Source organism: Anabrus simplex, chromosome 1 (genome assembly GCF_040414725.1).
Source record: "Anabrus simplex isolate iqAnaSimp1 chromosome 1, ASM4041472v1, whole genome shotgun sequence".
In the NCBI taxonomy this organism is placed as follows: domain Eukaryota; kingdom Metazoa; phylum Arthropoda; class Insecta; order Orthoptera; family Tettigoniidae; genus Anabrus; species Anabrus simplex.
The window spans coordinates 269060526-269086659 of NC_090265.1; the positions used below are offsets into that span (position 1 = coordinate 269060526).

General features: G+C 38.5%; 1 protein-coding gene across 3 annotated transcripts in view; it reads left to right on the forward strand.

Annotated features, from left to right (window-relative positions):
* Nucleotides 1-26134, forward strand: part of LOC136864829 (G protein pathway suppressor 2) — a 131233-nt gene that overhangs the window by 6015 nt on the left and 99084 nt on the right. For all 3 annotated transcript variants that reach the window (XM_067142284.2, XM_067142280.2, XM_067142277.2), the window contains exon 4: nt 9094-9247. In XM_067142284.2, coding sequence (XP_066998385.1) covers nt 9094-9247 — 154 coding nt within the window. The remainder of the gene's footprint in view (nt 1-9093; nt 9248-26134) is intronic.

Genomic DNA, 26134 nt, shown 5'->3' on the forward strand with positions numbered 1-26134 from the left:
ACCTCGCAGCAGCCTCTGGGTCACACTTCTCCCTTTAGACTGTGTCTCATCGGCTTTAAGAGGTTGCTTTGTATGCTTAGCAACCTGCCAGATGCATTCCCCTCGCACAAAGTTACCACGTGGCTCGTCAAACGTGGTGTCTTGCTCGTCGTGATTGAACCCAGGAACAGTGATGTAGTGTCCTGTTCACGGATGAGTCACGGTTTAGCCTGGAGAGTGGCTCTCACCATCTGTTCATCTGGCGTGCTCCTGGGACACGTTGCAACTTCGCCAATATTTTGGAAAGAGACCGAAATGGTGTTCCAGTGTTCTCACGAGGGGGTGACATCATGTTAGGAGCGTAGGAGCACGTACCCCAGTGCTTGTTTTTCCTAGGGGTACTGTGACAGGTGCTGTCTATATGACATTCTGCACCAATATGTGCAGTTTTTTTTTGTGTGTGCGTGCGTGCGTGCGCGCACGCGCTTGGGTTTTACCTGATGGACGATATTGCCTGTCCACACAGGTTTGGCCTGGTGGATGAGTACCTGCAAAATAAGGACATCATAGTCTAGAGTGGCCAACTCACTCCCTGGACTTGGATCCGATTGAACATGCATACGACATTCTAGGCTGAAGGACTGTATTCCGACCATCACCACCACGGCCCATTGTTGGCCTCCAAAGGGTGCTTGTCCACCAATGGAATGCATTACTGCAAGCCATGCTGGACAGTCTGATCAAGAGTATGGGGAGCCATTGTGCATCCTACATTGCCGTTGCGAGGTTATCACACCCCGTATTGACATTCTGTATGCCACCGGTGGAGGAACACCACACACGATCAGTGCCATCCTCTGTCCATGTCTGGTTTTTCTGTATACCTGGTATCGGTAACACTATGTAATGAGTCAAATTGTTGCCGGGGCACATTTTAGTACCCACATTATCACCGTGCCCCACATTTTTCGTGGCTCTTGAAGATCCCTTAACTTATGGAGATGAATGTATGACTTGTGAATGTTTTCGGTCATGAAATATATAATCTGCTGTATAAAAAGGTACCTCACCACTACGCTAGAGAAACGATGTACAACGTATCTCACTCGCCTTAAGATATACTCAGATTATCAATTGCCTCTATAATCTGAATTAAGAGCCTTCATCCAGGTGGCAGATTCCCTTGGTTGTTTATCTAGTCTTTTCTTCAATTATTTCAAAGAAGTTGGAAATCTATCAAGCATCTCCTTTGGTAAATTGTTCCAATACCTAATTTCTCTTCCTATAAACAAGTGCCACTTTTTTTTTCTTGAAAGCCAACTTCATATTATGATCTTTCGTACTTTTAAAAACTTCATTCGAGCTTATTTGTTTACTAATGTCATTCCATACTATCTTTTTGCTGACATCTCAGAATATACCACTTAGTCGAGGAGCTTGTCTCCTTACTCCCAAGTCTTATCAGCCCAAAGTTTGCAACATTTCCATAACACTACTCATTGGAGATTACCCAGAACAAATAGTGATGCTTTCCTTTGGATCTCTTCCAGTTTTTGAATCAAGTAAATCTGGTAAGGGTCCCATACACTGGAATCATATTTTAATTGGGGTCTTTCCAGAGACTTATATGTCCTCTCCTTTACATCCTTACTAAACCCCTAAATACCCTCATAACCATGTGAAGAAGGCTGTCTACTAGAAAAAGACCTGCACCAGTCTCAAGCTTTCACACAGAAAGAAACTATGTTGGAATTCACAATCTGAATCCTAAGTTAAATTTCTCACTACAATTGATGTCACTTGTGACACAAGGTATAACAGTACTCTTTAAGTTGCGAATTTTGAAGTCTTTACGACGTGAAAATATTCTAACACGTGTCGAAGTGTACTTTGAAGAATAATACAACACTTTCTGCACAATTGTGACAGAACTTTCCCTCAGCCCACCAGCACGGCTGGACTGTGGAACACAACTGACTGACAAGTCTCTGGCCGGGCTCTTTTTTTATACACAGGTTGCCTCGTGCAGTGCAGAATTCTCCAATTACTTCAGCCTGCTCTAATTTTGTTATTCTTACACAAATTTTCATGAAATTTATTAATCATGCATATATTAACATAGGCTACATGAAGGTGTACTTCTTATGCTTGGACGATTTTTATAGTAGAAGTTATTAAACACAGAAGCGATGGAAGTTTCTGTATGATGTCGCCTCACCTTGAGCCACTAGCAGCGAGCTCAGTCGAAGTCTGCAGGCTGGCTTGGCTCCCCTCTCACGCCACATATTTTGAACAAGAAATGCTTCAGATAGATCACGGAGATTGATAGACAAAAGTTTCCAGTACTATATATATATATATACACACACTAAAGAAATTTAGCAAACACTTTCCCCACTTGAGGGTTTGAGGGTTGCCTGAAAGACAAAGTATAGCAAAACCATGATAATATTTAAAAATGTCCAAAAGATTAGAAAGAAATATTATTTCTTGCCTGTGTTAAGGCCGGTCTACACTGATTAACATTTATCACCACCATGTTAAATTGAACATGTTAGAATTGACATGTATGTTTGTCATTGCATCTTCCAATTGATTTTGCATGTTAACTCAGAATGTTGAGGTTAACACTTTTAACATGTTGGCATGTTTTCTGCTCCAGGTGGAAAACTTGTCAAGTTAGTTCGTTTTTCGTGAGATGTTAGCACAGCTTTGGCAATTTCTATGCTGTTTCCATGCCAACAGATTGCTTAAACGGCTTGCTTCTCGTGCAAAAACCCAAAAAGTAGGATTATAGTTACAAGCTACAAATACAGTACGCGCACGTGTGTCGTTCTCTCTGCACTATACTAAAATTTATAATCAGAAATGGAGTGGAGCAGAGAGGTCACTCTGAACTTAATTAATGATATAATAGAAAGCCCTTCCTTGTGGGATGTCTTGTTGAAGGAATACCGAGATAAAGCGAGGAAAGCCGACAGTTTCTAGAAACTCAAATTTATCTATAATTGCTCCTGTGAATTCATTAAAAAAAATAGCATCTCTGTTCCCAGAACAGTTGAGAAATGCAAAAAGTTCAGAAAAGCCGGTAGTTGGAAGTTTATACTGTGCATAAACGCAGTTATCCCAAGACGCAGGTGAGGTGGAATAGCTGCTCGTAACTATGTGTCCTCATTTCTTATGGTAGGAAGTTTTTTCCCCCCAAATTATATTAAACTCATGCTCAGACATTCTCAAAAGTTTTAAAATCCAAACCTGTCTTCTACTTTTAGCTCATTCAGTATATCATCCACATTGTGCCTTTTATTGGGATATCGTCGTACCCACACTCCCCAATCCTTTCTTCTCAAGGTCTTGTAAGAAGCAACGGTGGCAGTAACAAAGGCCAAATCCTCTTCATCTGAGTCTATTGTCCTTGTTTGAAATACAAGACACCATCTGAATTTATTACCACAAACTGATATGATGAACTACCTGTATATAAAACAAAGGAAGTCAAGTTAAATAATAAAATTGTTTTCTTTACGTCTCACTAACTACTTTTACAGATTTTTGGTGACACCAAGGTGCTGGAATTTTGTCCCGCAGGAGTTCTTTTATATGCTTATAAATCCACCGACACAAAGCTGACGTATTTGAGCACCTTCAAATACCACCAGACTGAGCCAGGATCGAACCTGCCAAGTTGGGGTCAGAAGGCCAGCGCCTCAACCGTCTGAGTCACTCAGCCTGGCAGAGTCAAGCTTAACATGTTTATAAGTGCGGACACAATGTTAAATGAAACAATATTTAACATGTTAATGGTGTCACCATTTAACATTTAACAGTTTTAACATTTAACATGTTATTGTTGTTAAATGTTAATTAGCGGAGATCAACCCTTACGTTAAACAAGTTTTATTGTATAAAGCCTTTTTCAGTTATTGCATATCTGCTTAATTTATCAAGGGAGTACTGTTATGTATGCTCCAAACCAATATTCACCACACCTGCTGCTGTTTAACATGGATTTCTTCTTGATTGTTATGTTCATCTACAAATCATTGGCCTATGATGCAAGTAGATATGATTTTGTTGAAGTATCCTGTTTAAAGCATGAATTGTTGCATTTCGTAGCCCAGAAGTATTATTATTTTCGTCAAGCTGGGGTAACTTATGTCGAAAATCGTTAGATTTTTTGGTGCGCGTGAGTTTTACTGATAGCCCTTTTCAAAAGTTGGCAGGTATGGTATTGTCATCACCTGCTACCTCATCCTAGGCCGCACTGACAACCTCCCAGAGAGCGTTGTTTGTATTTGGCATGGGGTTGGGCCTGGTCTCCACCATTACTGTCTTTGTCTTGGTCCACTCTTGGATGGTATTCATAAACGGGATCAAATAGGCCTCCACGATCAAGCGATTGTCCTGTTCCTGGTTCAAGACCTGCCACAAACACGAGCCAGCACATCATTGTACTCTGTGGGATAGTATGGTGTCGTCCATCCTCTGTTGCGGTTAGATTTCCTTGTTCATCAAGAGCAACTACCTGCTCACGGATGTGAGGTCCTTGGTGAATCATTGTTGCCAGGAGAATAACCTGCCCGTGTGTGTTAAGCATGATGGTGACATCCTGTAGTCTGGTTTGGCCGCTGTTGCTGCCAGCGGAGTGAAAAAAAAAAAATCACAATCAGATTTGAACCAACCATCTTCCTGCTGTGAATCTGTTAACACACCTGTTAGTCTGCCCGCTACCTTCCAGCTCTCTCATATTTAAGGCTGTTTACAGGGAATGGTGCTGTCTAATTGCTTCCCACACTCATAGATACTCCAATTATGATGGCAACTTTTATATGAGTAATGTTTCTTTACCCGAGTATCGAACTAGGAACCTCAATATCATGGTTGCATGTGACAATGGTCGTCACTTGATATTTTACAGCGTATTAACATTTTGTGTCGGTAATTGTGCTTGGTAGTTTGGACTGTTGCAAAGGATATAACCTGTTGTCTGCCAGAGGAAAAGAAGATCCCAGTGTGAAGTGACTTAAGATGACAAGCACTTTGGAGGAGAAATGTAGAATACTATAAGTTGAGGAGTGACAGAAGGGACATCAGGAAATAGGGTGAGTTTGTTAAGATTGGTAATCCAATATTGAAGCTCAGGTATTGTAGTCTCTCATTGCTGAAAAATAAATAGAGGTACATACTTATGACTTTCAATTTTGGAGCTACATTTTAAAACATTTTGCTTTACTCTACAAGTAATTGCAAAGCTTTTTATTCAAAAGGTGTACATTTTATTTTTATCTAGCAGAAGATCCAAAATCTAGATTTTTCTCACTCTTCTCCACCTCTCATTTTTAGTTTCCAGTTATGGAGTGGAAACTTAATATTAATTTTCAATCTGTATGTCTGCTCCCATCGACAGCAGTTATGACCACTTTTCATTATGTATGTCATTACAAGCACTGTGTTCTTATAAGGTGGCAGGAGGTAAAGGAAGTTCTTATGCTGTTTTTGGGGATGTTCCCTGTCGAAGTAGGGCATTGACTTCATTTGCTCTGGTTGACCATTTTGCTCTGTATGTCAGCAATCTCTCTGAAGAACAGTACTTTGACTCCTCCTTTTATCCAGTTCTCTCAAGTAGTGTTCTTATGGCAATGGTACACTTGTCCCATGACATCAGTGTGACTCTCTCAGCACTCCATATGGTAAAATGTGAAGACTCATAGTGTGTGCTATTCCTCCACCAGGGAGAAGAGTGGCTGTATTACCTGAGGAAGTCAAGCTGGACTCGATGATGATGATGATGATGATGATGATGATGATGATGATGATGCTTATGCTTGTTGTTTAAAGGGGCCTAGCATCTGAGGTCATCAGCCCCTGGCCAGGACTCCATGTGGTAAACATTGATGGGGATCTTTCAGCATGGAGTTTGCTATTTCTCAACCAAGGGAAGGGTGGTTGCAATCCTTGAGGAAGTCACAGTCAGAATGATCAGAATGATCTTGTCCTCACTTCTCAGTTGGGCAGGAATCAAGTTTATCAAGTAGGTCTTTCTCGTATCTCCAGAAGCATCAAGAAAAAACAAAACAACAACAATAATTTTTCAGGCTGGTATCATTCGTAGTAGGCTAGAAAGAATATTTTGATAAACTTGATGCTGCTTGTTTGTCCGGTCTGGTTCATTTTGATCGACAAAGGACAACAGGCGGGGTTGTAGCTGATCTCTGACGTACTCAGGACAGTGCTACAGCCCATGAAAATCCACAGCCTGTTTCCAGTCATTTTACCAGGTCAGGAATGGAATGAATGAAGCCCTCATCTAATGGCAAGGATGGGAATTGTGCCAGCTCGAAGCCTGCCACACTCCTCTGAGGCAATGGTTGTTGAATGACAGATGACATGAAATTATATTGGAGATTGTTGCTGTAATGAAATATGACAGGGAAAACCAGAGTACCTGGAGAAAAACCTGTCCCACCTCCGCTTTGTCCAGCACAAATCTCACATAGAGTGACCAGGCTTTGAACCATGGAATGCAGTGGTGAGAGGCTGGTGCGCCGCTGCCTGAGCCATGGAGGCTCTTGCTACAGACCATACCCCTCTTAATTCTATAGACACTTGGCGTCAAGTTTTTGATGACCGGATAATTAGTAAATCAGCCATCCTAACTTATTGTGATTATTATCTTTGGGGAATCCTGAAGGCCAAAGTTTACCTAAATATACATCCCTTACTATTGATGAACTGAAGGCCGGAATAACACATGCAATAAAGTCTATTATCGAAGTGGAATTAGAAAGTGGCAAATAATTTGTTTAAAGGATGTGAGGCATGTCTTGCTGCATTAGGTCATTTCCAACTGTGTCTGAAATAAATGGTGAGTAATAAACCTATATACATGTACAGTATTTTTAATAATATTTAAATTTGTGGGGTTATTTTATTTTTACTTTATTCTGTAGTTAAATGTCTTGATTTGTCAGTAGTAATGGAACAGACACACCATAGGATGGTGTGAGCCGGTTTCCATTGTAATCTAGTTTCCTTGTTTTGTCACCTATCCCCTGGTTTCCCACGCTGCAGTTGAGAGAGCCAAGAAGTTGGCCAGTAGCAGAATGATCTGAAGTAGCCTTGTAAAAAGAGCACTGTAGCAGCCAGGTTAAGCTGTTGTGAGGTAGTCCTCAATCAGGGAGTCATATGAATGTAGATAAGTAAACTCTGTTCAGAAATACTTATTCTCATATTGCTACCTATGCATGCAAAAAGTTAGGTCTGCAATAGAGGTGAGGCGTGGAGGAAATCATGTGACCCGGACAAGGAGTGGGGTTGGTTGGGAGGGGGCACATAGAATGTGTGGACATAGACAGGTTATAGACCAATACACAGATAAAACTGAAATTGAACGTTTGCTCAGATGTTGCTCATTGGTTAAGAAAAAAGACCTTTCACAAAAGGTGTTTAAATCAGCTAAACACTAATGCCAATCAGCAGACTTAATTCATAAGACCTTTGATGCAAAGCAGAGAGGGGGGGATGTGGCTCAGGCAAGAAGAAGGTCAATCAGATGTGACTCCGGTGTCTTAGTGGCTTTGGTTTTGCTGGGCGGCGTTGTTTCATATTTAATCAAATTTGGATAACGTTTGGTAGTTAAGGTAATTATAGTTTTCATGTGTGGTGTTATATGTTGAGTTTCTTTAAACTGGGGTTCCGACTGTTTTGTATTCATTATTCTCGAAGTTCGGTTTTGCTTGTTTTCTCTTCATGGAGTTTCCTGGAAAACTATCACAATTAAAATAGTCCTAAGTGTGAGTCCATTGTCTCATCTATACCTGTACTAAATTTATGTTCAATCCATTGAGCCTGTTTTTACATCAGCTTGTTGCAACAAAACTTCACAGACAGGATACAGGCACCATTGCAATTTTATTTATATAGATAGCATTTAATCTGTCAGTCATCCAGAGCTGAACATGATGTAATGTGAGGATTTTAAACTTATATATTTGAATAATTTTACAATCAGACAAGATGAACTGTTAATCTAGCCGGGCTGAGCGACTCAGATGTTGGAGGTGCTGGCCTTTTAACCCCAACTTGCCAGGTTCGATTCTGGTTCAGTCCAGTGGTATTTGAAGGTGCTCTGATACATTAGCCTTGTGTCGGTGGATTTACTGGCATGTAAAAGAACTCCTGCGGTACAACATTTGGCTCCTTGGCATCTCCGAAAACCGAAAAGTAATTAGTGGGATGTAAAAGGCAATAACATTAACTGTTAATCTAGAATAATCAGGAAGTACAGTTTTCTGCCAAATTATTATACTCACAAGGAAAATGAGATATTTTTTATTTCCTTTTCGGAATATATAGCATTTACGGATTAGTAAAAGATTACACTTACTCTTACTCTACTATGTGGTCATTTGACATGGTTTACATTACATTTCCTGGACGAAAAACAATTATATAGGTTAATCGCCAATTTTCTTCATACTGAACGAACTACAATATCAGTACTTTGTGAAGTCAGGATTAGCTACAATCACTTGAAATGCACTTTCTTGTAGGTTCCTGTGATTCTCCAAGCCCCATTTACTGTTTGTACGAGCATATTTTTGTTGTAATAACTCTTTCTCTCTTAATGTATTTCTTCTGTGCCATCCAAATGTTCTCTATTATGTTCAAGCCAAGAAAACTTGTTGGCCAGCCTTAGACATTAATTTTACGATTGTATGAGATGGCTGTCAGAGATTTTTCCGTATGTCACGGTGCGGCATCAAATATGAGTGTATAATATTTAAGATATGTTAGTTACTTAAAACTACCTCGTGGTGATCCTTCTGAATTGTTTGTTGAACAATATACAGACTTCTTTACAAATGCAGTACCTACCAGCGAGTATAATAATTTGGCAGACCACTGTAAATGCTGAGGAGCATGAGGCACTGGGTGGGTTACACTTGCAGTGCCACAAACTCATCAGCATTGACACAGGTGCTGTATTATAAAATTGTGTCCTTGCTGTTACTTTTATCATCTGTTTAGAGCAGTACAGAACTGACATTGTCACAAATAGTATATCTTCCAATCAAGCTGTATATTTTTAGTAAACCATGATTTGTCTTACAGTTACAGTGACATGATGAGTATGCATGGATATCCCGCTGTTGCACTCAGTGGCCATCCACAGATTTTCCTGCAGCAGAACTTGTCTTTACCTGGTCGAACACCTATCTTTAAAGTAGCATCATCTCATGGAACACAGCATACACTCTTACCTCCAGTAAGTACAGTTGTGGAATATTTTATAGTAAATATGTGGAAAGGTAACAGTAGTGTTAATATTTTAAAATATTCAATGCTATAACTTGAGTCTTACTGGGAGAGTAATATTGATGGTGACATGTAATAACTAATCATTTGTGTTATAAAATCACTTGTAGAGTTTGTTCTAATAAAAGGTTAATTGTTGCCATGCGATCAGTACAGATGTTTTCTGGGAAAGATACCAAATATTTTATAATTGTTATTACAATACTGTACAGCACGTGCTTTTCTAGCCAGGCTGAGTGACTTAGACGGTTGAGATGCTGGCCTTCTGACCCCAACTTGCCAGGTTCAATCCTGGCTCAGTCCGGAGGTATTTGAAGGTGCTCAGATACGTCAGCCTCGTGTCAGTAGATTTACTGGCACGTATAAGAACTCCTGTGGGACTAGATTCCGGCACCTCGGCGTCTCCGAAAACCATCAAAGTAGTTAGTGGGACATAAAGCCAATAACATTATTATGTTTTTCTAATTCATAAAATAGTTTTCACCAAGCTAGTAGGCTGTGCGGTTTGGACCATATATACATTTGGTTGCATGTGGGAAGTGGTGGATTTTCCTATTTTATAGAATATGTATAAACCTTGCAGTTTGCAACTTGAGAAAATCTTTCATATTTTATAGGAATGTATTTTCCACAGGGTGGATTCAAGACGTCCGGAAGTCTTTCACCTCCACCACTAAATTATCATCAATTTTGGTTTAGAGGCAGTTTCCACTTTTAAATATTGATTATTATTATTATTATTATTCTCCATTACCTAGAACTAATACTTAGCTTAGTGTGGCTATTTTAGGGCGTTTCATCACACGTGTGAGACATCTCCAGCTAAAAAATGCATGCAAAAAATGACAGAAAATCAAAATGCATTGAAGCAGTTTGAGAACCTTAAAAGTATGTTGGACACTGATAAAATGTTTATATACCATATTCACTCGTGTATTAGACCCCTTCGCATGTTAGTTCCCCCCTGGCTTTTCGAGACGAAAAAAAAAAAAAATCTCGCATACAAGACCGCCAATGTAATTTGTCAGAGAAGAGCAAAGATTCTACTTCGAAGCGGGTACAAGTCTTATTGCAGCTCTGATGTCATCGCACAAATTTGTGAATAATTTCGTCTGTACAATCCACGCAATGAAACCACACAAATCTCTATAGAACACTTTCCCGCCTTGTCAGTACTTTACATATTTTGTTATATTTAGTTCCATACATGTTTTGAGAGCCAACTACTCTCTTCTTCAGCGGTGCCAAACATTAATTAATCTTTGGACTTGGTACATTGGTACAAATAGAACAATTATATGTGTTCGAGTCATCAGTCCATAGACTGGTTTGATGCAGCCCCCCATGCCACCCTATCCTGTGCTAACCTTTTCATTTCTACGTAACTATTGCATCCTACATCTGCTCTAATCTGCTTGTCATATTCATACCTTGGTCTACCCCTACCGTTCTTACCACCTACACTTCTTTCAAAAACCAACTGAACAAGTCCTGGGTGTCTTAAGATGTGTCCTATCATTCTGTCTCTTCTTCTCGTCAAATTGAGCCAAATAGATCTCCTCTCGCCAATTCGATTCAGTATCTCTTCATTCGTGATTCGATCTATCCATCTCACCTTCAGCATTCTTCTGTAACACCATATTTCAAAAGCTTCTATTCTCTTTCTTTCTGAGCCAGTTATTGTCCATGTTTCACTTCCATACAATGCCACGCTCCACACGAAAGTCTTCAAAAACGTCTTTCTAATTCCGATATCAATGTTTGAAGTGAGCAAATTTCTTTTCTTAAGAAAGCTCTTCCTTGCTTGTGCTAGTCTGCATTTTATGTCGTCCTTACTTTTGCCATCGTTAGTTATTTTACTACCCAAGTAACAATATTCATCTACTTCCTTTAAGACTTCATTTCCTAATCTAATATTTCCTACATCACCTGCCTTTGTTTGACTGCAGTCCATTACTTTTGTTTTGGACTTATTTATTTTCATCTTGTACTCCTTACTCAAGACTTCATCCATACCATTCAGTAACTTCTCGAGATCTTCTGCAGTCTCAGATAAAATAACAATATCATCGGCAAATCTCAAGGTTTTGATTTCCTCTCCTTGGACTGTGATTCCCTTTCCAAATTTCTCTTTGATTTCCTTTACTGCCTGTTCTATGTAAACATTGAAAAGGAGAGGAGACAAACTGCAGCCTTGCCTCGCCTTTCTGGATTGCTGCTTCTTTTTCAAAGCCCTCGATTCTTATCACTGCAGACTGATTTTTATACAGTTTGTAGATAATTCTTCGTTCTCGGTATCTGATCCCTATCATCTTTAGAATCATAAATAGCTTGGTCCAATCAACATTATCGAATGCCTTTTCTAGATCTACGAATGCCATGTACGTGGGCTTGTCCTTCTTGATTCGATCCTCTAAGATCAGACGTAAAGTCAGGATTGCTTCACGTATTCCTACATTTCTTCTGAAGCCAAATTGATCTTCTCCCAACTCAGTTTCAACTTGTTTTTCCATTCTTCTGTAAATAATACGTGTTAAAATTTTGCAGGCATGAGATACTAAACTAATGGTGCGGTAGTTTTCACACCTGTCAGCACCGGCTTTCTTGGAAATAGGTATAACAACATTCTGCCGAAAATCGGATGGGACTTCTCCTGTCTCATATGTCTTGCACACTAAGGGCCGGTTGCATAAAAATCGACTGGGCGAGTTGGTCGTGCGCGTAGAGGCGCGCGGCTGTGAGCTTGCATCCGGGAGATAGTAGGTTCGAATCCCACTATCGGCAGCCCTGAAGATGGTTTTCCGTGGTTTCCCATTTTCACACCAGGCAAATGCTGGGGCTGTACCTTAATTAAGGCCACGGCCGCTTCCTTCCAACTCCTAGGCCTTTCCTATCCCATCGTCGCCATAAGACCTATGTGTGTCGGTGCGACGTAAAGCCCCTAGCAAAAAAAAAAAGCATAAAAATCGCTAACTGTAGTTCAGTTTTGATCGAAGATCGGAAATGAACTTCGTTCTTTTCTCTGTGTGAGTTTTTACAATGCTTAGTAAAGCTAAAGGTTCCACCTATTCAATACGTTATCAGGCAAATGCTGGGGCTGTACCTTAATTAAGGCCACGGCCGCTTCCTTCCAACTCCTAGGCCTTTCCTATCCCATCGTCGCCATAAGACCTATGTGTGTCGGTGATAACGTATTGAATAGGTGGAACCTTTAGCTTTACTAAGCATTGTAAAATCTTGAGTCAATACGGACAAAAAAAATGAAGTTTTTAATACTGTGTGAGTTGTATAACACTAATCTGAGATCACTGAACCAAGTTCAGTTTTGATCTAAGGTCGACGAAACAGAGTTGACAACATCGCTAAACAAGAGAGATAATTGCGATTGTATCGAATCGAGTTGTATCGAACATGCGATTTAGATAGAAACGATTGACAATTCTCGACGCCATTCGACATTCATTTGTCTGCGATACATAAACAAAGCCGCAAAATGGAGAAGAAAGATGAGTAACAAGAAGACGCGTACTGCAAATTTTAAGAAAGAGGAAAAAGATATGTCCTTCTTACTTCACCCTCCTCAGCAGGCATCTTGATGAATTGAGGTTTTAGAGCTGCAATCTCTCTAGTGACTTTGTGTATAGTCCTACTTGCAGTTCCTTTATTTACATTGAATACATCTCCAATTACTAGCCTATTTGGAAGCTTCCAGTTGCGTAAAATCTTTAGTGTGAGAAGGATCATGAACATTGGATTCAGTGCATGATTTCGTTTAGTTTGTGTCCTTGATTGTAGATGTAATCTTTGTTCTAGTTCTTCAACTACACGTTTTCCTAATCGAAACCGTATTTTAAATTGTCGATCATTTAGTTCTAACAAGGGATTCCTTCTATGTTGAAACACGCGAGCTGTTCTTTAGAGTTCAAACTCTCCATTCTCGGATGGAACGTCAGAATAATCTGAAATCTGAAAATAGCATAACCTATAGGCCCTAAGCATAAAACATTGGAGAACAAACAACTTGTTAATAGTAGGATTATTGTTCAAATAATTACAATTAGCATTAGGCCTACTTATCATTTTACTTTAATTAACAGTAGGCCTATTTATTATTTTTCTTTGTAATTATGTCATAGACACCTAAACAGATTTATTTCTCACAAAAATAATAATTATATTCCTTCTGCTGAACTTAGTTCAACCAGGTTAATCTGAGAAAATTCACCAGTCAGATTTGATCTTCCATCAAGAAGACATGATCTTGGATTAATGTTTATACAAACAAAATTCTAAGTTCAACTTGACTGGAGATCAGTTTCGGGTGGTTGAACTCACATTAACTTTTATGCAACCGGCCCTAAATTAAATAACCTTGCCATGCTGGTTTCTCCTAAGGCAGTCAGTAATTCAGAGGAAATGTCATCAATTCCAGGTGCCTTGTTCCTATTTAGGTCACTCACAGCTCTGTCAAACTCTGACCTCAAAATTGGGTCTCCCATTTCATCAGCATCAATAACCTCTTCATGTTCCAGAACCAAATTATCTACATCTTTACATTGATACAACTGTTGGATATGCTCCTGCCATCTTTCTGCTTTGTCTTCTTTCCCTAGAAGTGGCTTTCCATCTGAGCTCTTAATATTCATACACCTAGATTTCCTTTCTCCAAAGGTTTCCTTGATTTTCGTGTATGCAGCATCTACCGTTCCCACAACCATACAGCCTTCGACATCTTTGCACTTCTCCTTCAGCCATTCTTCCTTAGCTACCTTGCACTTTCTATCCACTGCATTCTTTAATCGCCTATATTCTTTTCTGCCCTCTTCATTTCTAGCATTCTTGTATTTTCGTCGTTCATCAATCAGGTCTAGTATCTCCTGAGTTATCCACTGATTCTTAGTTGATCTTTTCTTCCTTCCTAACATTTCTTCAGCAGCCCTACTGACTTCATTTTTCATGACTCTCCACTCCTCCTCTATAGTGTTTCCTTCAGCCTTTTCATTTAGTCCTTGTGCAACATGTTCCTTGAAACAATCCCTCACACTCTTTTCTTTCAACTTGTCTATATCCCATCTTTTTGCATTCTTTCCTTTCTTCAATTTCTTCAACTTCAGATGGCATTTCATGACCAACAAGTTGTGGTCAGAGTCCACGTCTGCTCCTGGGAAAGTTTTGCAATCCAACACCTGGTTTCTGAATCTCTGCCTAATCATAATGAAGTCTATTTGATACCTTCCAGTGTCTCCAGGTCTCGTCCACATATACAGCCGCCGTTTGTGGTGTTTGAACCAAGTATTGGCAAGGACTAAATTATGATCAGTGATCAGTGCAGAATTCAATCAGCCGACTTCCTCTTTCGTTCCTTTGTCCCAATCCAAATTCTTCTACTGTACTACCTTCTCTTTCTTGGCCTACCACTGCATTCCAGTCTCCCATCACAATTAGATTCTCGTCATCTTTTACATATTGTATTAAATCTTCTATCTCCTCATATACTCTTTCGATTTCTTCATCATCCGCTGAACTAGTAGGCGTATAGACCTGCACTATTGTGGTGGGCATTGGTTTGGTGTCTTATCTTGACGACAATAATTCTTTCACTTTGCTGGTCATAGTAGCTTATCCGCTGCCCATTTTTCTTATTCATTATTAAACCAACTCCTGCATTTCCCCTGTTTGATTTTGTGTTGATAATTCGGTAGTCGCCTGACCAAAAATCTTGTTCTTCCTGCCAACGTACTTCACTTATACCAACTACATCTAACTTTAGCCTATCCATCTCCCTTTTCAGATTCTCTAACCTACCACAACGATTCAAACTTCTAACATTCCACGCTCCGACTCGCAGAATGTCAGTATCCATCTTCCTGATGATCGCCCCCTCTCATGTAGTCCCCACCCGGAGATCTGAATGGGGGACTAGTTTACCTCCGGAATATTTTACCCGGGAGGAAACCATCATCAGTACATCATTCATACAGAGAGAGCTGCATGTCCTCGGGAGGTAGTTACAGCTGTAGTTTCCCATTGTTTTCAGCCGTGTAGCAGTATCAACACAGCTAAGTCATGTTGAGTATTATTACAAGGCCGTATCAGTCAATCATCTAGACTGCCGCCCTTGCAACTACCGAAAGGCTGTTACCCCCCTTTCGATGAACCATTCGTTAGTCTGGTCTCTCAACAGATACCCATCCGATATGGTTGCACCTGCGGCTCGGCTATCTGCATCATTGGGACACGCAAGCCTCCCCACCGCGGCAAGGTCACATGGTTCGCAGAGGAAGAACAATTATATATAAATCTTGAAATTGATACAATATTTCTCTGTGTTTCACCTTTCACTTACTTACTATGTCATTTGTTACAGACTTTAAACTAGAATTTTCAAATTATAAATAATAAAATCTATTAAATTAATCACTGTATGTTAATTTTACTTCGTTATTTACATTTAAAAAGAATAAAATGTTTCTTCGTGTCTAAATTTAACATTTACTTTGCCATTTAGTGGAACCCTTTAAAATAAAATATTTTCAATTCGTAAAATAATAAATAACATCTATAAAGTTAGTCACTATCTTAAAATCATAAAATAATAAATAGCCAGTTCGTAAAATAATAAATAACACCTATAAAGTTAGTCACACTCTTAAAAATATTTTCTGCTCTCTTCTTTTTCTTCTTTCCTTAAGTCTGGTATAATTCCGAGACCTCACATGAATTAGAATTTCCTCCTGTTAATCCTGTCCAATTCTTCATTTCATCTAATTTATCCACAAATTAAAGTGATGTAACATTGGTCTGAACCAAGCAATATGTCCTTGCTGTCAGTGACCTTACGGGGCGAGCTGCTACTATGCTGCTGGTTACTTGATGACCATGCTAGCTACTTTTATAACTGTCAAATTCTTCAGTTCGACTGGTTGCCAAATTTAACCATGAACGAAATATTATTGCACTAGTCTGAATAAACAAACATGTTCTTGCTCTCTGCTGTCAATTACCTTATTAGGCGCGTTGCTACTTCATCAGTCATGCTATATGTCTGTTTTTGTAGTTGGGAATGTCCGCCAGCATAATGGTTAGCTCAGTTAGCTGCCATTCTCGGGAGCCTGAGTTCAGTTCCCAGTTCCATATTGCCAGAAATTTACGAAATGGTACTTGTAACTCCCCTCCACTGGGAGCGTCTCTAAAAAGAGCTGCACCACGTCGGGATGAGGAAACGAGTTTACTTTAGTTGAGAAATATTCACGGTCGTTAAGCATGCAAGATCATTTACAAAGTGATCATTTAATATCTCGTAACTCAGGCCAATATAGGTATTTTTTGGAGAGAAGTAAGTTTAAAATGTTGTAAAAACTATCCCGTAATAACGATTGTTTTACTCGTCAACGTACCTTGGTACCTTGTTGAATGCGCCAGCGAGTGGTTGGCTGTTCCAAGAGCTCTGTATTATCTTAGTAACGAAGTAGTTGATAATTGTAGAAATTTAGCAAATTTTGTGTGTGGGTGTGATACATTTAGTTCCACAAATATTGGTGTTTAGTGTTTGTTTGTAATAATTGAGATTAGTGGTACTTATTTACAATTTTTATACTGAGTAGTTCCGTAGGCATTCGCTAGATTACAAGCTGTAATTTAGGACTGCTTGAAAGAAGAATATCCTTTTTAAAATGTTAATAAATATCAGTAGGTTTGTTGATAAAATACTTACAAAGGCGGAAATGAGTCATAACTTCGGCAGCGGTTATGTTAGTGCAGGCAATTGACAGGGTATTTCAAATAGCAGTTCAACTGTTCCACCTAGCACGAAGGTAATAATTTCTTTAAATAACGCTATACTGTTGTAAATTTTGTTTAAAGAAAGGATTTCAACTGGTAAAATTGTTAACAGTCTTATTGTTATCAATTATTGCGTTGTTGGCTACAGTCGTGAAGAAAGGGTCTAGTATAGTCAAGAAAATATAAATAAAAATCAGCTGATTCTTGTATTCCGATCATTTGTAGTTCTGAGTAGGTAGTATCCATAATTTATATTTCACACCCTCCATCTTTCAGTATTTTTGAGCAGTTACCTAATAATAATCAAGTGCCTATATCCCAGTATATGCAATTCAAGTCCCTGGCGTAGTTTTGACAGAAGAATTTTTGAGAAATTATTGTAGACAACCTCATATTTTTCAGCATTTAAGGACACTTTAATTCTCTGTCCTGTGGAATAGGGAAAATAATAGTAATCCACCAGCTTTAATAATCACATAACCGCATTTCAGTTGAGAATTGTAGCGTAGATACGGTATATTAGATAGTATCTTGCCTGTTATATTCGTGTGTATCTTTGGTATGGTAACCCCTTCGATACTTTGATATTTAACCAAACAGCAGGTTTCATTTCTATTAGAGCATACCTGTAGTAGGATAAAGTAGTACTAATAATAGTCTGTCTACATGTTTAACTTTGTTGGTAATCCTTGAGTAGTTCTTGCAAATTTCAAACTTTAGGCCTAATTGCAATTTTCATTTCTATTTGTGCTTAGTATAAACCTGTTGTAATTAGGATTCGTCTGAACGTAGTTTAAAATTATTGTCGTGCATTGTAGTATCTGCACGTAGTTTAAAATTATTGTAGTGTTCAATCAATCAATCAATCAATCAATCAATCAATACTGATCTGCATTTAGGGTAGTCGCCAAGGTGGCAGATTCCTTATCTGTTGTTTCCCTAGCCTTTTCCTAAATGATTTCAAAGAAATTGGAAATTTATTGAACGTCTCCCTTGTTAAGTTATTCCAATCCCTAACTTCCCTTCCTATAAATGAATATTTGCCCCAGTTTGTTCTCTTGAATTCTAACTTTATCTTCATATTGTGATCTTTCCTACTTTTATAAACGCCACTAAACTTACTCGTCTACTAATGTCATTCCACGCCATCTCTCCGCTGACAGCTCGGAACATACCACTTACATGTAATTAATCTCATAATCGCAGTTACTCTTTAATGAGTTCATTATTGATGTTCTATGTTTTATACGTTTTCAATTTTATTGCTAGCGCGTGAATGTGGACTAGTTCAACTTGTATTTCCTTCTGGCATTGTTATTGTCTCTCCTACAGAACTCGCAACTACCGGAGATCACGTCATATCAACCTTGGTTACGTCGTCATGCGCCTTTTGACGGGTTCTATTTGACTTGTACTATTCAATTAACTCTATTTCAACTTTTTTTTTTTGCACAATTGAAAGAACTCCATCGTCAATAATTAATCCACGCTTCACGCATTGACGTATATTTTAAATGTCTACAATATCTGTTTTTTACTTTAACAACCCCACGATTGTTTTTAACTTCACAGACTACCATCGTTCAATGTATTTCACCACAAATTCTCGCTGTTGATCTGTACATACTGTTACAAATTAAGTCTAATGTTCATATTACTTTTTATTACGACATTGTTATTCTTTTAACAATTTTGATCACTTAAGTTCAGGGCCCTGACCTAGTCTTTGTACATTAACGGCTGATGATGTTCGCTATGCCGAACGAAACATGTTCCGTTATTTAAGCCATTATTTAAGACACTTCATGATTATTTTATAATTCAGTGAGTGTATTATATTGTATTGAGTAGGTGGTTGTTAATAAAAGAATTTTATAATTTTAACATACCACTTAGTCGAGCAGCTTTTCTTCTTTCTCTCAGTTCTTCCCAACCCAAACTTTGCAACATTTTTGTAACATTACTCTTTTGTCGGAAATCACGCAGAACAAATCGAGCTGCTTTTCTTTGGATTTTTTCCAGTTCTTGAATCAGGTAATCCTGGTGAGGTTCCCATACACCGGAACCATACTCTAGTTGGGGTCATACCAGAGACTTATATGCCTTCTCTTTTACATCCTTACTACAACCTCTAAACACCCTCATAACCATGTGCAGAGACCTGTACCCTTTATTTAAAATCCCATTTATGTGATTACCTCAATGAAGATCTTTCCTTATATTAACACCTAGATACTTACAATGATCCCCAAAAGGAACTTTCACCCCATCAAAACAGTAATTAAAACTGAGAGGACTTTTCCTCTTTGTGAAACTCACAACCTGACTTTTAACCCCATTTATCAACATACCATTGCCCGCTGTCCATCTCACAACATTTTCGAGGTCACGTTGCAGTTGCTCACAATCTTGTAACTTATTTATCAATCTATAGAGAATAACATCATCCGCAAAAAGCCTTACCTCGGATTCCACTCCTTTACTCATATTATTTATATATATAAGAAAACATAAAGGTCCAATAATACTGCCTTGAGGAATTCCTCTCTTAATTATTACGGGGTCAGATAAAGCTTCATCTACTCTAATTCTCTGAGTTATATTTTCTAGAAATATAGCAACCCATTCAGTCACTCTTTTGTCTAGTCCAATTGCACTCATTTTTGCCAGTAGTCTCCCATGATCCACCCTATCAAATGCTTTAGACAGGTCAATCGCGATACAGTCCATTTGACCTCCAGAATCCAAGATATCTGCTATATCTTGCTGTAATCCTACAAGTTGAGCTTCAGTGGAATAACCTTTCCTAAAACCGAACTGCCTTCTATCGAACCAGTTATTAATTTCACAAACATGTCTAATATAATCAGAAAGAATGCCTTCCCAAAGCATACAATGCACATCAAACGTACTGGCCTGTAATTTTCAGCTTTATGTCTATCACCCTTTCCTTTATACACAGGGCTTACTATAGCAACTCTCCATTCATCTGGTATAGCTCCTCCAACCAAAAAAACATCAAATAAGCACTTCAGATATATGTACTATATCCCAACCCATTGTCTTTAGTATATCCCCAGAAATCTGATCAATTCCAGCCGTTTTTCTAGTTTTCAACTTTTGTATCTTACGGTACCGTACTGTAAATGTCATTGTTATCATAATGTAAATTTTAATACTTCTTTGGCCTTAGTCTCCTTCTCTATCTCAACATTATCCTTGAAACCAACGATCTTTACATTCTGATGACTGAATACTTCTGCCTTTTGAAGATCCTCACATACACACTCCCCTTGTTCATTAATTATTCCTGGAATGGCCTTGTTGGAACCTGTTTCTGCCTTAAAATACCTATACATACCCTTCCATTTTTCACTAAAATTTGTATGACTGCCAATTATGCTTGCCATCATGTTATCCTTAGCTGCCTTCTTTGCTAGATTCAATTTTCTAGTAAGTTCCTTCAATTTCTCTTTACTTCCACATCCATGTCTAACTCTATTTCTTTCCAGTCTGCACCTCCTTCTTAGTCTCTTTATTTCTCTATTATAATAAGGTGTGTCTTTACCATTCCTTACCACTCTTAAAGGTACAAACCTGTTTTCGCATTCCTCAACAATTGCTTTAAACCCATCCCAGTCTGGGTCATCATCAGCCGATTATAACTCGAAAAACAATGCATAAGTAAGAAAGAAGTTAACGGTCAAGTCCACACAATATCAGTCGAAACCGGTACCACTTTTAATTAAATAAGAATGTAATCTCTACATCTCTTATTGTATTGAATAGGTTGAACTACCATATTTATTTATTATTTCAATTTAACTGTGATACTTTTCAATATGGAACAATGAAATTTTTATCTTTAAATGCACAAGCTAACCAAGCTAAACAAAAAGCCTTCTCTTACATCACTAAATTAGGAAAAGATATAGACTTCCTAAAACAATGCATTTCCTATAATCTTACCCCCAAATTTCTTCAATGTTGCATCAGGAAAACCCATTCTTCTCCTCACATATTAAAAACCCAAAGAACAACCAACAAAATTTGGTTAAAAAACGAAATTCGTTTCTTACACAAGAGAATTGCAGATCTCAGAACTCCAGTTGGATGGACAGTTCACTTGTGGAAGACTGGGTAAAGTGTGTTTGGCAACGTCGCCCTGGTGCCTTTATGGGACAAAAGAGCTTGCTTGTTCTTGATAGTTACCGCGGCCACATAACAGACGCTCTGAAGAAACATATAAAGGATGGGAAAACTGACCTAGCAGTCATTCCGGGCGGGATGACGTCTATGCTACAGCCGCTTGATGTCTGCGTGAACCGTCCATTTAAAGCAGCCTTGAAACAGCTCTATACAGAATGGATGGTGGCTGATAATCACACACTGACGCCAACTGGTCGCATTCAGCTTTCGGAACTTCAGCTGCTGTGTTCGTGGAAATGTAGCATTTCTAATGCTATGGATGGCAGCGAAGACGGCATTTTGTGGGAAGGTGATGGTGATGAAAGTTCCGAAGTTGGTACTGATGATGATGATGATGATGATGATGATGATGATGAATGAACTTGTTGGATATCGTTCTGGAAATGTTTGTTTACTTTTATTTGTATTTTCTAATCATTTGATGTGTGTTAGTAAAGATTGTAAATAATTTTGACTTTTTTTGAAAATTTTTCAAAGTAAGGGTGCAGGTCTTATTCGGTGGCGGGTGGTATTCGAGATTATATAGTACTTTGATAAATATAAATCACTGTCTTGATCTATAAATAACTTCCTGAACACTTGTACAAAATTTAAAGCAATTGGTGAAAAATTAAGATAGAATAGATTGATGTTAAATTAGATCTTAGTTGATTATGATTAAAATAAATTGAAGTACTAATTTTATGTTGTATTGATTAGGTGGATTCCTCATTTGTCTACAATAATTAGAATTTGGTCTTATCGACATGAATTAAGAAGGACTGCAGAATTTTAGTGGTGTTAACATTCTGCAGACAGTGTATAAAAGTAGGCCACCTGAATTGATTTACAACCAAGAACTTTTACTCTGCTGTTAACAGAGGATTCCTTGCTAAATTGTTGAGATTGCATTTTAGATCATTTATAACTTTTTACTGATCGAAAGTATTTTTGTTATGAAAGTTGACTCCAAATATTGAATATTTTCTTTTAGTTCAAGGTGTCGAATAGTAAAAATGTGCTCTTCAATTACCAAAGGGCAGTAGTAGAACCTTCCCCTTACAACATTTATAGCCACTGATTTAAATGGATTTAGCTGAAGCCCAATTTCTCTTAATGCCATGTTGGCCATGCCAGTAAGTACAACAGTGTATTCTTGGCTATTGGCTATTATAACGGTGTCATCTGCAAACTCCATCCAAGTTAGCTTCTGAAATCCTGGAACAAGCTGATAACCATACTCAGAAGAGGCTGACTCCTCCGAAAGTTCATCCAATATGAAGTTCATAGCTAAGTTGTATAGAACTAGTGAAAGTGGCGCACCTTGCGTAACTTCTCTTCTAGGTCGGATCAGTGCAGCGATGCACACCGTTCCCCATTTGCTTTTATAACGGTCAAGTTACCTGTTTCCAACTGAACTGTTATTTGCTTTAGTTTGGATGGTAATTCTAGATTGTCTAATGTTTTGTTGATATGGAGACAGCCTAACATCTTAGCCTTAGTGATGTCTAGAAATACTATGGTCACATAATCTTTTCTTAATTTTGCAGTTCTTAAGATACTGTCCAGAATTGTTACAGTCATACACATCCCAGGACAAGAAGAGAAACCTCGTGGATTTCTGTGGAAATTGACATAACTCTGCAATCTGAAGTCCAGTATTCTCTCAAAAATTCTTCTTGATATTGAACAAATTGTTATTGGCCTCTAGTTTCCTATATCTGTTTCATCGCCACCCTTGTGGAATAATATGGTTCTAGCCTTATAAAGGCGTGGAGGAACATAGCTTGTTAATGTCATACGTTTAAAAATCACTGTTAGGATTGACAAAATCTTTAACTGCTTTCATCAGTACTCGATCTGGACCAGGCACTGTAGCCATCTTAATTGACTTCATTGCTAGTATAACATCCTATTGGCTGGCTGAAATGTCGTAGGGATCATTAGTCAATTGTTCACTGCTGCTGGTAATATGTTCGTTATAATTTCTCTGGATGTTGGTGTTTTTCTGTGAAAACCTTGCTGAAAATGCATTAGGTAATTTATCATTAATTATTTTATATGGTTTATTGGATCCATTTTGTAATACAGTACATACAGTTATTCATTTCTGGTTATAGAAGTCAAATTTAGCTTTCGGGTGCGCATACTTTTCACACCTATTTTCCCCGAAGCATTTTGGAGGATGTAGCAGGATTGCTGGAATATTTGTAATTTCTGTTATTTTCCAAAATTAATCCTGCTTTTCGAGCTTGATAAAACTTTGTAGCTGGATTTTTAGGCCCTGGCAAAAGTGTGATAAATTGTGCTAGGAATTCAGTAAATGCTCTACCTTCTGACCAAATACATCTATTTCAAGATTCTCCGTGAATGTATTGTGTCATTTCTGCAATTCCGTGTTAAGAGCAGTAATTTGGTCGATGTTGCTTTGAATCTTAACTGCCAAATTATCGTTAGCTTCACTGTCATCATTTGAGGGAGTCGCTAGAAGGGATTGATTGTTAGCTGTCATGTGGAGGGCAATGTTCTCCCTATGCTGAGATGGTTGAGCTTTATTAATGTGAATGCTTACTGATCGGAATTGTTTACCACAAATAGGGCATGGAATGGTTGGTTTTTCACTTTGAGGTGATGTTACATCTTGGGGTGTAGTAGAATTATGTATTGTTGATTGGGAATTCTGAAGCGGCACACTATCGTTGACGCAAATACTGCTTGTCATTGTTACAACCTCTGAATAACCTCAGAAACTATCAGTAACAGTGGGAGGAGGATATCTGTTTGGCTCGTACTGAAGTTGCGATAGTAACATCTTCTATAAATCCACCAAATACTGTATCTATATATAAAACACTAGGCTGATTTTTATTACCGAGAGTTTGAGAGAACTGCTGAACTGATTGACATCATAAAGCATTCTGATGAAAGCACTTAGTTTGTAGATTTGCAGTGAGTCTTAAAAACATGAACATTTCTTGCCATATATTTTTAAATTATTAAAGAAAAATGGAGCATTCTTATTGGCCAAAGTGCTCACCAGTACTTCAAGGGCAGCCTGAACTGTAAGACCGCTGAGGCATGTGGCAAGATAAAGGGGGTGGAAGGGGATAAGCATGCATGAACATTCAGACATCTTCCTGGTCAGCTATACTTCAGCTTGTGCAGCCTGTGCTGTAGCAAGTCACTTGGCTGAGAAGAAGCTATTCAGTGCTATTTTACTGTCTCTTCTGGAGTTCACCCTATCTTTGCTAGCTTGAAATGATTTCAGATTTAAACATTTCTTTCTCTATGTTGTCACTCCCTATATTGGTTAGCTTAAGTGATTTTGGAAAAAAATTTACTTTTGTATGTGTTGTAATTGTAACGCTGTGCCTGTGAACTTCTTCCATTCCAGTGAGTTGATCCGCTGTGTCATACTGATGTGCTAATTTTCAATTTTGATTTAGCCGAAATGGTACTCATAACAAACCAAGAACAAATTCAATTATTAATGAAATAATTAAAGTGCTCCAACAAAAGAACACAAATGTCAAGAATGCATTTTTCATCAGTGGTCCCGGGGCCACTAGAAAAACATTTACGCTATATAATAGACTGCAAAAGTGTTTGAATTTAGGGCTTCATGTTATATCAGTAACATGCACAGGAATAGCCATTGTTTTGCTGCCCAGCAGTTGAACAGTGCATATTACATTCCAAATTCCTCTAAATTTAAATGACCGGGCAAGTTGGCCGTGCGGTTAGGTGCGCACGGCTGTGAGCTTGCATCCGGGAGATAGTGGGTTCAAATCCCACTGTTGGCAGCCCTGAAGTTCCCATTTTTCACACCAGGCAAATGCTGGGGATGTACCTTAATTAAGGCCATGGACACTTCCTTCCAATTCCTAGGCTTTTCCCATCCCATATCGTTGCCATAAGACCTATCTGTGTTGGTACGACGCAAAGCCACTTGCAAAAAAAAAAAAAAAAAAAAAGAGAGAGAGAGAGAGATTTAAGTGTCTAAATTAAAATAAAATTCCAAAGCAGGTGACGGTATTCGATTAGCATGACTCAAAGGCAAATATAGTAGAACCTTGATTATACGTTCCCGGGAACTACGTTTTCCCGTATTATTCGTTCAAATTACGTGGTCCTGTGAGCATCCTAATTAAATCACATTGTAAAAATCCTGCCTTATCCGTTCCTCGAAGAAATGATTTCCCGGATCAACCGTCCAGAAATTTCAGTCCCATCAACGCTAAATCCTCAATCACGCGGTTTTCAAGAAACTGTATCTTACGAAAGTACGGCTACGGCTTACTTACAGATCTTGGTGTTGACGTCCCATCATTGCGGTAATTTGAGGAAGTGCTGTACTGGAAAAGCGATCGGCGGTGAACTTGCGTAAGGGATCATCTTAGCATCGCATTCGGATAGTATTGTTAAGAGAATCCTCAGAAATCATAAAGTAGAGAGTGCCCACAGCAATTGGGAGGAGGCAGAACGCATTTCGACAGCTCTATTTGAAGACTGAACTAGTTTCGTCAAATGTTCATATGTGCAAAACATCTACATTATGTTCAGGGTTAGATGTTTCGAGTGAATCGCCGAACAGGTTTTCGGCATTTCCCGTAGGGCACTGTATAGTCACTGGTCTTTTAGGCAGGAATCGAAACTGCTCCTTCTTAAGCAAAACAAATTTAGTACCGGTATCTTAATATTATGGTACCGATTATGCTATCGAGACCAGAACGGATGTTGCATCTTACATACATAAAGCCATGAAATGTTTTGGGATTGCCTGTTACTGTTTTCATCCTAATACAAGACTGGGGATTTCATGTTTTTGTGTTAAAATGTTATAAAAACTGCAGTCGTTTTATTTGCG